The following is a 13,657-nucleotide window of genomic DNA, read 5'->3' on the forward strand; positions in this document are numbered from 1 at the left end:
AGTGCTGGCCTCCCTCCCCAGTCAGGTCAGCATCTGGTTAGAAGCATGTGCTTCTTGTTTGCACTTGCTGAGTTACGGGCACATCTCGCCAAGTAGCCACTTGGACATGATTGCAGGTGGAACCTTCAGTGGGTCTGGTGGTCTCAGAATGCCACAGCGCGGCAGCTACAATGGCTGGGGTTCCCCTGGTCAGCAGCTGTGCATGGGGGCTACTTTGCAATTCTCATGAAATGACAGCCAGTTGTCTCTGAACCTCTGCCTCCCTGATCAGGAGGTTGGGTCAAAGCAGAGCCTTGTGATGCTGCTGGGATTTGCATTTGGCCAAAGCAGGGGAGACCAAATTAACCCACTGTTACACTGAGCCCTGTCTGGTGCTGTGCAGACACCAAGGAAGGGAAGCCTGACCCCCATAAATGTACATATAAAAATGTACACACTGTAATAAAGCATACACACACACACAAAGCTACACAAAAATACCCACAACATATGCAGTACACACATAACATGTACACAAAGTATATACAGCCACAACACACACAGCACACAATCATAGATATAGTAATAGATACAGCACACAAACATACACATAAAAGATACTGCAAGAAAACATACATCATACAAAGTGCATACACATAAGGCACATATGCACCCCCATGTGCACACAGAAAACATAAATGCACAAATACACACATGTGGGAGAATCAAACTTGTCGAACAGCCTGAATGGTGATTGGTTAGGAGTGGTTAGATAGGTGAGAAGATACCTAATAAATTAGATTCCTTAAAAATCATGGTAAGATGCAAAATTTAAAAAGTATATAAAGTAGAATATGTATATGCTTTGACCCAGCAATTACACTTCTGGGAATTTATCCCAGGAACATAATCAATGATATGTGCAAACATTTAGTCTAAACATATTTAGCATGCAGTTATAAATAATAGTGTAAAAATGGAAACCAAACTGATTCACAGTGGGAATCAGTTTCATAAGATTCACCCATACGTGACACACAAGTGTGCGGACCTTGTCCTCTTCCTCACCCTCCCACGAATCAAAGCACAAATGAGTAAACAGATAGCATCCCATGATGCATTAACATTGGCAGGGATTATTAAAGTTATCGAGGTCGCGTGGGTTGCGGGGGGACAGTATCGGCGAGAGTGCTCCGACCACCACATCACACCTCCTTGCAGAGATGACTTCTCTCGGCTCCCTGCCTGGCTGCAGCCCTGGACAGGGTCTCTACAAGTCTGTTTCCTATGTACACCTACAGGGCACCTCCCACCCCCGTCTCTCCTCCTGAGCCATGAGAACCGAGGTGCCTGCCTACACGGCAGTCTAGTGACTGTTTTGATTTTGCTTTTATGTCACTTTTCCTTTAACATCTCATCTCCATTCCAAGGTTTATGAAGAAAATTTCCAAACATCTCTCCTTATTAGGAATTTGACAGGCAAGATAGAAATTTTATTTCCATCTATCAAGGGAATAACAGAGAAGCATTGATCAAATAAAATGACCCAAGATATCATATTGAATAGAAAAAGCAAGATGGATTGCTGGTAGGAAAGATATGTTACAAAATAAGCTGTTGAACACACTCCTGTGTCTGTATGTTATGTGGATGTGTGTGTGGAAAAAGACTAGGAGAGACTGTGAAAGGGGCGGGGCTTCCACATGCTCAGAAAGGGCGGTGCTAGCGTCCTGTGCTGCCCGGAAGTAGGTGTGTGACCAGGGATCAATTGCTTAAGCTCTGTCTTTTGTCGGGAAAGCAGTGATGATGGTGCCTCCCAGCAGGACCATCAGAGAGACTCAGGGAGATAAAGACAGAAAGCCATGGGTCAGCACAGGCCTGGCAGGTGACAGCACGCACAGACATAACTGTGGGTGTTACTTTGTTCCTGAGTTTGGTGGTGCTGGTGGTGCCCAGAAGCCGTGACCTTAGTGGCTTGTATGGGTTTTCATCTGACTGGCAGTTTCTGGCGTTGTGATGCACGGCCACACCTATGAATGGACAGGAGCAAAGGCAATGCCATAGGCAAGGAAAAACCGCCTTGCTCACCCAAGGGAGCTTTGCATGTCCCTGCTGAAGAAGAGGTGGCAGGAGGTTCTGTGACGTCCTGGAGTGCAGATGATAAGGGCACTTTTCTCTGGGATGTGGACATTGCACCTGGGCCTGGGGTAGAAAACCCATGTGAGGACAGGGCCTCCCTACACCTGCAGGCTCATGGCCTGACCTGGACCAGGCATCTCTCTTTTTTCCCTCATGTCTCTTCCCACACCTTTGCGGTTGGTGCAGACGGGCAGCCACACTGTATATCTTGAGCACATTAAAATGTGTTGAACTGATATGGCACATCCTTGGCAGAGTGACACTACCCTGTAGGCATTTGTTTATGGCCACAGGGTGAAAAATGGCAGGTGAGGAGTGATGACAGATGACCTGAGAAGGTATTATTATTGGCTAAAGGAATGCTGCTGTGACGTTCACATCTATACTCCCAAACTGATTGTTCATAATGCGGGTGAGATCCGGCTTCTCCAGATCAGAGCTCCTGAAGGCAGAAGACCAGAGCTGCGGGCGCCTGAGACTGAGCACCAGACCTCAGGGATCCCTGGTCCAGGTAGGTGGTCCTCACCCCCTGCTCAAGGGGCCAACAGATGGAATGGAGAAGTGGGGCAGCATTGCCCAAACCCTGCTGTTTCCCTACTAGAAGCTTCTCTATGGGCTCCCTGAATGCCTAAATATCACTCCTCCACCACCTTGCTCTCAGCCCAGCAGCAGCCCATAGTCTCCCAGGACGGCTGGCCAATGAGCAGGGCCTCGCTGCAGGGCCAGGCACCCACTGAGCTTCGGAAACCTGAGGAAGGTGCAAGCACCTGTTCTGAAGGCTGAGCAGACTGACTCCAGAGTCCGGAAAGTGCTGGTCTTCAGAAAGAGACACTGGGGTGCCATATTTTGAGTACTCTTAGGTGGGAAGAGTGGGTCTCAGATGATCAAGTGCACTGCTTCCTTAGGAAGCCCTGAGGACCTTGCTTGCATTTATCTTGGTCTAGGTGGCCGGATCCCTAAGGAGCTCACAGAGACATTGGCAGGTCCTCCTGCCTGTGGGTGTCACTCTGCTCCAGCTGCAGCACCAGTATCTTTGCATATTTGGGCAACTACATTTCTGCCCAACACCTCTTGTTCTGATGTGCTGTGGCTGCCAAATTGTCTGCCTTCTCCACTGCCACCAATTCTCTGTGTCCCTTCATTCACCCCCAAGACTGCAAAGGTGGTTGTGCTTTGGGTTCAGGGGATGCAGACAAAAACCAAACAATGTAAAACCAAATAGTGGATCTCCGTCCATCTGTTAAAGCCAGCTCTCCCTCCCACAGGGCCACAGGCGACCATGCTCTCCTCTTCGTCACTGTCCTTGCTGCCTGGGCCTGGAGCCCTTTCTTCCCACTTATTTTTTGCAAGACCATTTAGCTCCCTTTGTCACACTCCTAAGCCATTCTTCAAAGATGGGTTATGCACATCAATTGCCCTGTGCAATCTTAAAAGTGGTGTGACCCTTGAGGAGCCACTCACTTGCCGGTTTTCATCTGTAGAATGGGAGCAAGAAGGCTTGCCCCACCCTCACTGTGTGGTCCTGAAATGATGTGGGGAAGTTCCCTGTGAGCTGGGTGAAGAGCAGCACGCAATACTGGGTGGGGTGGCGGCTCCCGTGTCAGCCCCACCTCAACACACCAGGAGTTGAGTGGCTTGGGACCTTTGGGAGGCTCTATTTTCCAGGATCAGAGGCTGCAAAGATTAGACTGTGGCAGGGCTGTGACGGCTCTTTCTGTAGGGACAGTTGGCATTATAAGCTTCGCTGGCCAGATGACTCTTCTTCAGGTGTCATCTCTGCTGTGTAGCCAGAGAGCAGCCATGGACACCGTGGAAACAAGGGCATGGCCATGTTCCAATAAAAGTTTATTTAAAAGACAAGGATGGGACGGATTTGGTCTGTGGGCTACACTTTTCCAGCCTCAGGATTAGAGCAATACAGATTGAACTAGATCCACAACAATGATACTGTGACCCAGAGGTTGGGCAATGTCACTTTAGCAGGACAAAAATCAAAGAGGGAGGGCAGCAGGGAAGAACACAGTGGGCCCTGAGAGGGCTTGCTGGACACAGCAAACATTTCTGAGCAGAGAGGGGGGCAGGCAAGGTCTCTTGGGGTCAGAAGTGCCATAGCCAGTGTCCTTCCTGTCCCCTCAGGCCCTGCTGTTCATCCCTGGCTCCTGTTGAGTCATTCATCACGCTGAAAATGTCCCTCCTGGAGGAGAATGCAGGAGTGAAGGTGGACTCTGGAGACCTGGAAAGAGCTGAACCCCAGTGCAGCTCAGAAGGTGAGGTTCTTGTGAAACTGCGCCTGTAAACTCCTGAAGCTGGACCCCGTGGGGAGCTGTGTGCAGTACCTGGCCTCCTCGGGCACTTGGCGTGGACACTGAGCTTTGAGAATTACCTGGGTAGGTGAATTAGAAGACAGAAATTCTTGAGAGCAAATGAAGCTTAGTTGCAGGAGCCCAGGGCAGCAGGTGGTGGATAAATGGATCAAGTTCACCTGAGACTGAGGTTTGAAGTCCTGACTCACCAATGGGGTGGTTTTGAATCCTCCAAACCCATCTCTGTGCCCCATCTGCCCAGCAGAGGAGGGGTCCGCAGGGGGGACAGTGTCTCTGAGTCTGGGCTGGGCAGTGCCCCTGTGCCCCTGAGTGCTCCCCGTCACCTGGAGGGAGATGTTAAGAGCAAAATTTTGGCCTCCACGACTGTCCATGCACAGGTGTGAAGGGAGAGGCCCGTAACATGCCAGAGGCCACATTCCTGAGCTTTCAACTTACAGGGGACCATCATTGTTTGAAACTAAAAGTCAGGACACTGATCTGACAACCATGAATCCATAACAGTGACCACAGAGGCTTAGGCCCAGCCCCGCTCCTGGCACAGGGCCATGAGGTGGCTACCATGCTCACCCTGTCCCAGGATCGCACGCTGCATTTTCCCAGGGCCCGTGCTGGTAGGACCTTCACCCAGAGCACGGGGGGTGGGGAGGGGGTTGCCACCAACTCTGTGTGCTTCAGTACAAAAGTCTGGTGTCTGATTTCATTCCAGCGCTTCTCAGACTTAATGTCTCACCAGGTAGGACCGCGGTCACTCTCCCAGTTGTGGGTGATGTTTGCTCTGCTGCTTAGTTAATGTGGATGTCTGTAGGAAATTCTGCACTTAACTCCATTCCATCTCCATTCCCACCATCTTTGACCAGCAAAGCTATTTTTAATGTCATTACCATCTCTATTCTTTGTGTTTCTGAAAACACACAAAAAATAAGCAAGGCATTAAATGACTCCTTGAAGCTCTTGATTCTCTGAAAAGTCCCCAATGTGTACACCAACCTCACTGTTTCTGGTTCCAGATGCAACCAACAGTCCCCTGGAGCCAGGCCTGAACCTTACCTCTCTGAACTCTGCACATGCAGGTATGGCTCCCGGGCAGCCTGGTGAGGCTGGGGTGGGGATGGAGCCACTGGGCTCTCTCAGGGGAGTGGGAGAACCAGAGATGAGGGGCACCTAAGGGTGCTGGCTTGGGGTAGAGGCTTCTTCTTTGAAATCTCAGAAGGGTCAATAAGAAAGATGGGCCTGCAGAGGGAGGTTTGCACATACCTTCTCAGTGGCTCAGGAGAAGAACAGGTTTGAACCTGGGAAGCACCTCAAGTTCTTCTGCTGACCATTGCTGGCAGCCATGACCTCCTCACAGTGCTTATGAAAACCAGGAACTTGGCAGGAGGTTCAGTGACCTGAACCTTGGGGGACCCACGTTGTTGGGAACTGCTCTGCCTGGTTTCAGGAGTTGTAACTGCCCCCACCGGCCCCCGCATGGCTAAGGCTGAGTGAGCGACCTCTGGACTGTGAGCCATTAAGGAGACAAAGCTTATCTCTGGCAGCAGTGCTGCTTCTGCTTCATCCCCTGCCCCTAACGCTTGGTCAGTTAGTCAGTGATGGGTAGGACTTCTCAGAGGGGGCACAACCTAAGCCAGACACGATCACTTGGGAGTTCCTCAAGGAAGGACTCGGGGAGCTGCAGCAAAAAGGAAGTGATGGACCTTCACCTCCCGGCTATTCTGACATAGCCCAAGTCCCCATTTCCATCTGGGAGAAGCACTTCCTGGCTCTAATCCACTTAAGCCTAAAACCTATGATGGGGAGGTGGTCCAGCCTCTTTCCAGATACAGCAGAGTCTGGGGTGATCGGGCATAAGAAAGAATTCCTAAAGTCCTGTGAAACCTGCTTTGCTAAAAGTGCTTTCATTCATATGATAAGGCACCGAGCAGGAAATGAGTATGTCTCCCAAAGTTTTTGCAAAGCCCTTACCTGACAGACACTGACTCAGACTAAGCCCTCAGATTTCTTTGAAATGTTATCTACTGTTTGATCCTTGCCACCTGACATTGATTGATGAACTTTACCTGTACTCTTGTGTGTTTTGAACCTAATAAAAGCCAATGAAGAAGAGGTTCTTGGTCCTTTTCCTGTGAGAGATTGGCCACCTCTCCACTCCAAGCAAATCATGGCTTGGTAGTTTCATTTTCATCCATGGTGGATGGGGGGACTTGCTGGCAAGATTGCCCCCACACCGTGTTGCTGAGTACGATGGGCACAGTGAGCTGGGACCCTTCCCAAGGCCACAGGTGACCCCCACAATAACCCCAGGAGGAAATGTTAATGCCACCACTTTCCAGGTGCAGAACCTGAGGAAGAGAAAGAAACTACCAGCCCCAGGTGCACAGGTAGTAAGGGACATGTTGAGATGTAAGGAACTATAACACATGTTGGCCTGAGTCAAGTTTAAGGCTGCCATCACTGGCCCCTGCCCAGGGCAGAGTCAGGAGACCTCAGCCTGAGTCCCAGCACCACCACAGCCTATTGTGTGAACACGCGTTTCCCTCCAGGGGAAGAGGGCAGTGAGCCCCAGATGAGAGGAGGTGCGCACAGTGTCCACAGGGCTTCTGCATCCCTGGGAGCCTCCACTGCTGCTGCCTCAGCTGGTTCAGTTGATTCTGGTTTGGCCATGGGCGGGAGGTGCCTGCCCCTGCTCTGCATTGGGCCCTATGGGTGGGACCACCACATGGGCCTGTCTGTTGGGTCTATTCTGACTTCTCATCAGGGCTGTAACGCCCCCAAGCCCGGGGACAGGTTCTCAGTGTGTAGTCCTTGGACCAGAGGCAGCAACAGCTCCTGGGAATTTGTTGGGAATGAAAATTCTCTGGCTCCACCACAGACTCTTGTATTAGAAACTCTGGGTGTGGGGCTCAGGGTCTGTTTGTGCAGACACCAGGGTTATTGTGGTACGTGGGAAGGTGAGGACTGCTGCCCCAAAGGAAAGACCACCAGCCCCATATTGCCACTGGCAGGTCTACTGAGGCCTCGAGCAGGGTGTTTGAAGAATGGATTTGGGGCCGGGAGTAAAGTGAGAGGACACGAACAAGCCTGAATGGGAGATGGTGGGGTCCTAAGTCAGGGTGTGTTGGGAGGGAAACAGAACTAAAGGAACAGATTTAGGAAATATGAGAGGGGACCCCCAAAACCCTGGAATTATCTTCTGGAGGGCAGGCCCTTTTGAGTACAGGCTCCTCCACTAGGTGAGTGTTCTAGGGACTCACCTGTATCAATGTACCAGCTGGAGTTATTGTGAGAGGCTCAGTTATTCACTGAGCTTCAGCGAATTTTTTTGAAGTTTCTTTCCACATGCTTGCCTATTTCATCCTGGGAGATTTAAGAGCACACCTGCCCACACTGCACTGAGTGTTGAGCAGTTTTTGACCAAAAACGGCATGACCCCCTCCACTGCCCCATCCTCCCCATTCACCTGATCTCACCCCAAGTGACTTTTTTTTGTCTTGCTGAATAAAAAAGTACCCAAAGGGAAACATTTTGTCCATGTGGAAGAGGTGAAATAAAAAATGGCAGAAGCACTAAAAGGCATCAAAATCCATGCTTTTGAGCAGTGGAAAAACATCTTGATAGGTGCATTGCATCAGAAGGACAGTACTTTGGAGGTGACTGAAGGTTATGTAAGAATAGATACATATTTTTGTTTTAAAAAGTTCATGTTTGGGGGGTCCCCCTCATATATGAAACAAATATTATTGTTAACATTCTTATAGATGTTGCCTAACTTTCCTGTCTTTGCCCCCCAGCCCCTACCCCCACCTTCACCACATTGTCATGTGCATCCATGGGCTGTGCACACATGCATGTGTGTTCTGTGGCTAATCTGTTCCAGTCACCCCTACACCCCATCCCTCTGAGAGCTCGCAGTCTGTTCCGTGTATTCATGCTTCTGGTTTTACTTTGTGAGTTTATTTTGTTCATTAGATTCCACATATGAGTAAGATCACATGGCATTTGTCTTTCTCTGACTGGCTTATTTCGCTTAGCATAATATTCTCTGGGGTCATCCATGGTGCTCCAAAAGGTAAGAGTTCCTTCTTTTTTTTATAGCTTTGTAGTATTCCACTGTGGAAATGCACACTGCTTGTTCATCCCCTCATCTACTGATGGCACCTGGGCTTTTCCAGATCTCAGCTGCTATGTGCATGGGAGTGCATATATTCTTTCTGACTGGTGTTTCAGGATTCTTAGGATATATTCCTAGAAGTGAGGCTGCTAGGTCAAATGGCAGTTCTATTTTTAGTTTTTTGAGGAAACTCCAATACTGTTTTCCACAGTATTGTGGAAAACAATACTGTTTTCCACAGTGGCTGCACCAATCTGCATTCCCACCAACAGTGCACTAGGGTTCCCTCCTCTCCACATCCTCTCCAACACTTGTTTATTGATTTATTGATGACAGCTATTCTGACAGGTGTGAGGTGACATCTCATTGTGGTTTTAATTTGCATCTCTCTGAGATTAGTGATGTTGGGCATTTTCATAAGTCTATGGGCCATCCATATGTTTTCTTTGGAGATGTGTCTATTCAGGTCCTTTGCCCATGTTTAAATTGGATTTTTTGTCTTCTTGGTGTTGAGTTGTATAAGTTCTTCATGCATTTCAGAAATTAACATCTTATCAGATGTATCATTGGCAAATGTACTCTCCCATATGGTGAGTCCCCTTTTCATTTCGTTGATGGTTTGTTTTGCTGTGCAGAAGCTTTTTATACATGGTTTGATATAGTCCCATTTGTTTATTTTTTTCTTTGTTTCCCTTGCCCTAGGGGATATATTGGCAAAGATATTGCTGTGTCTGAAATCTTACTGCCTACGTTTTCTTCTAGGATTTTCATGGTTTTGCACCTTACATTTAAGTCTTTTATTCATTTTCAGTTTATTCTTGTGTATGGTGTAAGCTGTTGACCTATTTTCATTTTTCTGCATATGCCTGTCCAATTTTCCCAACACCATTTATTGAAGAGACTCTTTTTACTCCATCATATGCTCTGGCCACCTTTGCCAAATATTGATCGACCATAGAGGTGTCATTAATATCTGGGTTCTCTGTTCCATTGCATTGATCTATGTGCCTGTTCTTGTGCCAGTACCAGGCTGTTTTGATTAAAATGGCTTTGTAGTATAGTTTGAAATCCAGTTTTGTGATCTCTTTAACTTTGTTCTTCTTTCAAAAGGTTGCTATGGCATTTCAGAGTCTTTTTTGGTTCCATATAAATTTTTGGAATGTTTGTTCTAGATCTATGAAATATGCCATTGTTACTTTCATAGGAATTCATGGAATCTATAGGTTGCCTTGGGTAGTATGGATTTTCACCGATGTTACTTCTTCTAATCTATGGACATAGTATATAATTTAAGAAATATTTAAGAGTTAAAAAGTACAATGGGAGTGCTAGAAATGCAACTTGTATAGCATGTCTGTGTCTCACCCAGGACCAGTAGAATCAGAATCTTGGGAGTGTGAGGCCCAAGCATCCAGTCTTAAAACATCATCCACAAGGTGGTCCAATGTGCAGCCAAGCCTGAAAACCACAGTCTCAGGCCATGCCTCTCGGAGGGTGGCCCTCAGAGCAGCAGCATCACCAGCACTGGAGCTGATAGAAAGGCAGAGGTGCATGTGTGCTTAATGTTTGAGAAGCTGGAAGGTTTAGAGTTAATTGGGTTTCCTGATTCTGAATCAATCTGCATCAGTCCCATGCACTCAGAATGTCTGGGGTGGCTCAGAGAAGTCCCTGGGGAGATTCCAGTGCTACCCAGGGCTCTGACCCACAGATCTCACCTGAACCCACAACATTGCAGGGATTATTAGAATCTCACCTGGGCCACTTATCCCTGCCATGAATGCTGAGTGTCCATGATGCCTGAGGCACCGGGGTGGGGCCAAGAAGGATCTTGCCAAGTCAGACAGGGGATCTGCACTCAGTACCTTCGATAGGTAAAGAGTGATGCGATAGGGAGATGAGACAGGAACACCAACACCTGTGCTGCAGGTGAGCATGCAGAGCACTGAGGCAGCCCAGACAGGAAGCCCTCCCACACAGACGGGGCTGAGGAGCATTTCAGGGAGGAGGCCACAAAGAGCCAGTTTAATGGGAAGTGTCCTTCATTCCCAGGGCAGGCAAAGACCAGCCAGAGACGTGTGCTTATTGCATTGGAGAGGAATGAGTCCTTAGATTTCCTCTCTGTGTTGTAATTACCCGTCACTGGTAATTACATGATAGCATCACTTGGTGCAGTGGTTGCTTCACATTTTACAAACATCATCCAAGACTGTCATTGGACCACTGGTGGTGGGCTCCTGCCTCCATCAATCAGGTGCCCTAGCCCCTCAGGGAGGGGCAGGCCTCCTGCCCATTCAGAGACCTAGTAGAGAGGGTTTCTATGCAAGTCCCCACCTGTGGGCAAAACTGGCCTGAAGGTTCTCCCAGGAGCCCTGCCCTGGGAAGTCTCCTGGCCACCATGGTGGCTGGTCCTATGAGTTCAGAGAGGTTCCTCCAGGGCCAGGCACAAGCCCTGTAGCTTTCTGAGGGTGTGTAGTACCAGCTGGTCTTCACTATGCTGGCATCCTGGGTGCTTCCTGCCTCCACCTCTCACCCCCACCCACTGTGGCTCCATTGGCCTAGCCAGCGCAAGGATCTGTTTCGCCCCACGCATTGCTAGGATCATGGTGTCTGTGTGAGAGGGTACAGGAGGAAGGATTAAGAAAGATAATGATGAATGTGTATGGAGTCCTTCTCATACTCAGACACCTGGCTATGAGCACGAGGGAGGCTACGGGTCATTGGTTTGAGTAAGCATTTTAATCCTCCCAATGCCCCTGTAAGGTAGGCATTGTTATTACCGTTTTACCCAGGAGGGCATTGAGGGATGGGGAGATTTAGTGACTTATCCTATGTCCTAAAGTTGGAAGTCAGGGTGCTTGGATTTGAACCCATGTGTCAAAATTGGAAAACCATGTGCTCACATATGTGGTGAATTACTTGTCTGGAACAAGTCAGGAAGCCTGGGGTAGAAGAGGTGTTTAGTGGGCAGATGTTCAAGTCCACAGGCAGGAGGAGGGCTGGGCTGGAACCCTCCCTATGGGCTCAGAAGGATTGAGTTTTCCATTTTCAATGTGAAGTATTGACATTTGGTTATATTAATCTAGGTCCAAAAGTGGTGACCCAAGTCCCAGCAAAATTCATCATTCATGACAGAGACCACAAAGTATTTGTGCTGAACTCTGGGACCCTCCTAGCGGTTCTAGAGAAAGACTACATACGCCCAGGTGACTCTCTTGGCTGTTTTCTGTCCTCTGCATCCAGGGGAAGATCTTATTACCAGGGTTCAGCTGAGGCTGTAGGATACCTCCAGCCCCAGCAGGGGGTGGGCAGTGGGCTGAGGAGCCCCAGGGACCCCTAGGATTGGAATGGCGGTCTTTGCCAGTGACCAGGTGTGAGGGAAGTCTTTCTGGACTCTGGGGGAGGAGGAGGCTTGGGCAGGAGTTAAGGAGACTGAAGTCCTGGGAGACAGATGGCCTCTCTCCTGCTCTGAGGACCAATCCCTCTTTCGTGACTGTCTTTTCCCCAGCGATCTTCTTCATCTTACCTGTTCGCTTCAGCCTCTTTGTGTCTGAACACAAGAGAAGTCTGATTTTCTTGGCAGTCTCCAAAGGAGAGCTCTGTCTCTGCTGCAAGAGGGACAAGAAAAAAAACCGGACGACCCTCCAGCTGAAGGTGAGCACCCCGATCCAATTTCACGTCCCCTCAGCCACCCCAAAGAGGAATGCAAGGCCCACCATGCCACTCACTCCCCACAAATTCTCACCTTGGTTGGTTCAGCAGGTGCACCACCTCCAGGAAGCTTTGGGTAGAAGAGCTTCTTGCCCTCCCACTTGCCTCTGGGCTCCAAGAGCCCACAGGCCGCATCTTCTCCCATTCAGAGACTATGCTGGCTAATCAGTCCCTTTTATCTCACAGAAGCAGAATCTTGACCAACTGGTTTCCTTGAAGGAAAAAAAATGGAAGCCCTTCGCCTTCTATAGGGCAGAGGTGGGATCCCGGAACACTCTAGAGTCTGCTGCCTACCCTGGGTGGTTCATCTGTACCTCCTGCAATTTGGGTGAACCTGTTGGAATGACAGACCATCCTGGACGGAAGGAATGCATTGACTTTTCATTTCACCCAGTCAAGAATGTTGAAATGAGCCCCAGTGAGATTAGGGAGTAGGAAGCTTTTTTACTCATTGAATATCCTCCCCTGCCTGCCCCCCCAAGTAGTTTCTTCTATAGAATTTCTGTTCTGGGGTTCCAACCTAGTATTAACTAAGAACAGGTCCTTGCATATATTTATCTCTGCAATAAAAACCTTAACTTAATAATCCATCAGTATTTATCATTTAAAAGCGAAACTCTTCTTTTTTCTCCATTGGTCGCAAACAGTGCAGGCAGCTTCCACACAGTGACCACCAGTGTGTGAGGCATTTTGCCTTTTAACGATGGATGGATGAATCGAGTCACTTTGTGAATAGCTCCCAAGCAGCTCTATGTGACACAGTTGCATCCAGACTCATAAAACACGGTGTCTCTTGTTCTGCATCTGTAGACACCTGAGGAAGTTGCATTCATCTCACAAGGCACCCTTGCAGTTCGTTTTCTGCTCTTGTGTCCTGTGAGGACTTTTCCGTGCCAACAAGATGTGTAAACTAAGGATGAGAATTATTTGGAGCAAGAATCTACATATGAGATCATTATTGTTATGTCTGTTAAAACAAAACACAAGACAACAGGCCCAAATGTAGCTGATGAGGCTAAACCACCCTCTCACCCCCACCGTCACCAAATGGAATCTCAAACCTGCTCATTAGGAATCCCCCTGGTCAGCTCTAGGCAGGTGACCTTCCTGATGGGCCCCTTCCATCCCCCGAAGGAAATGACCTGGCCATAGCCTGCCTGCTTTTCTGCCCAGTATAACTTTCTCCTCCCCACTCCCTTCTGCCTCCTCCCTTCTGTCTTTCATTCTGTCCAGCCCCCTGGAGGTCCTTTCTGTGTGCCGGATGCGAGGCTGCCCAATACGAATGGTGCTCTGCTCAAATAAACTCTTAACAATTTTTACATGTCACGGTTTATCTTTTAACATGTTACAGAGTTGATGAGAAAATATTTCCCACCCACAACTGTGTATGACTTGTGAA

General features: G+C 48.7%; 1 protein-coding gene across 1 annotated transcript; it reads left to right on the forward strand.

The window, feature by feature from the left end:
• The first annotated feature begins 2,561 nt into the window (after positions 1 to 2,561).
• On the forward strand, positions 2,562 to 12,808 carry IL37 (interleukin 37). Its single transcript, XM_037039669.1, has 5 exons — positions 2,562 to 2,629; positions 4,255 to 4,385; positions 11,634 to 11,753; positions 12,056 to 12,201; positions 12,445 to 12,808. Exons 2-5 carry the CDS (start codon positions 4,304 to 4,306, stop codon positions 12,691 to 12,693), a joined length of 597 nt encoding a protein of 198 aa, XP_036895564.1. The 5' UTR covers positions 2,562 to 2,629; positions 4,255 to 4,303; the 3' UTR covers positions 12,694 to 12,808.
• The last annotated feature ends 849 nt before the right edge of the window (positions 12,809 to 13,657 follow it).

Source organism: Sturnira hondurensis, unplaced genomic scaffold (assembly GCF_014824575.4).
Source record: "Sturnira hondurensis isolate 20B ecotype Veracruz unplaced genomic scaffold, ASM1482457v3 Scaffold0002039, whole genome shotgun sequence".
NCBI classification, from domain to species: domain Eukaryota; kingdom Metazoa; phylum Chordata; class Mammalia; order Chiroptera; family Phyllostomidae; genus Sturnira; species Sturnira hondurensis.

Excerpts from the sequence above, each read along its gene's own strand:
- IL37 (XM_037039669.1), top strand. The coding sequence starts at position 4,304 with ATGTCCCTCCTGGAGGAGAATGCAGGAGTGAAGGTGGACTCTGGAGAC. Across the intron at positions 4,386-11,633 it reads ACCCCAGTGCAGCTCAGAAG|GTCCAAAAGTGGTGACCCAA; the intron begins GTGAGGTTCTTG and ends ATATTAATCTAG. Across the intron at positions 12,202-12,444 it reads GGACGACCCTCCAGCTGAAG|AAGCAGAATCTTGACCAACT; the intron begins GTGAGCACCCCG and ends TTTATCTCACAG.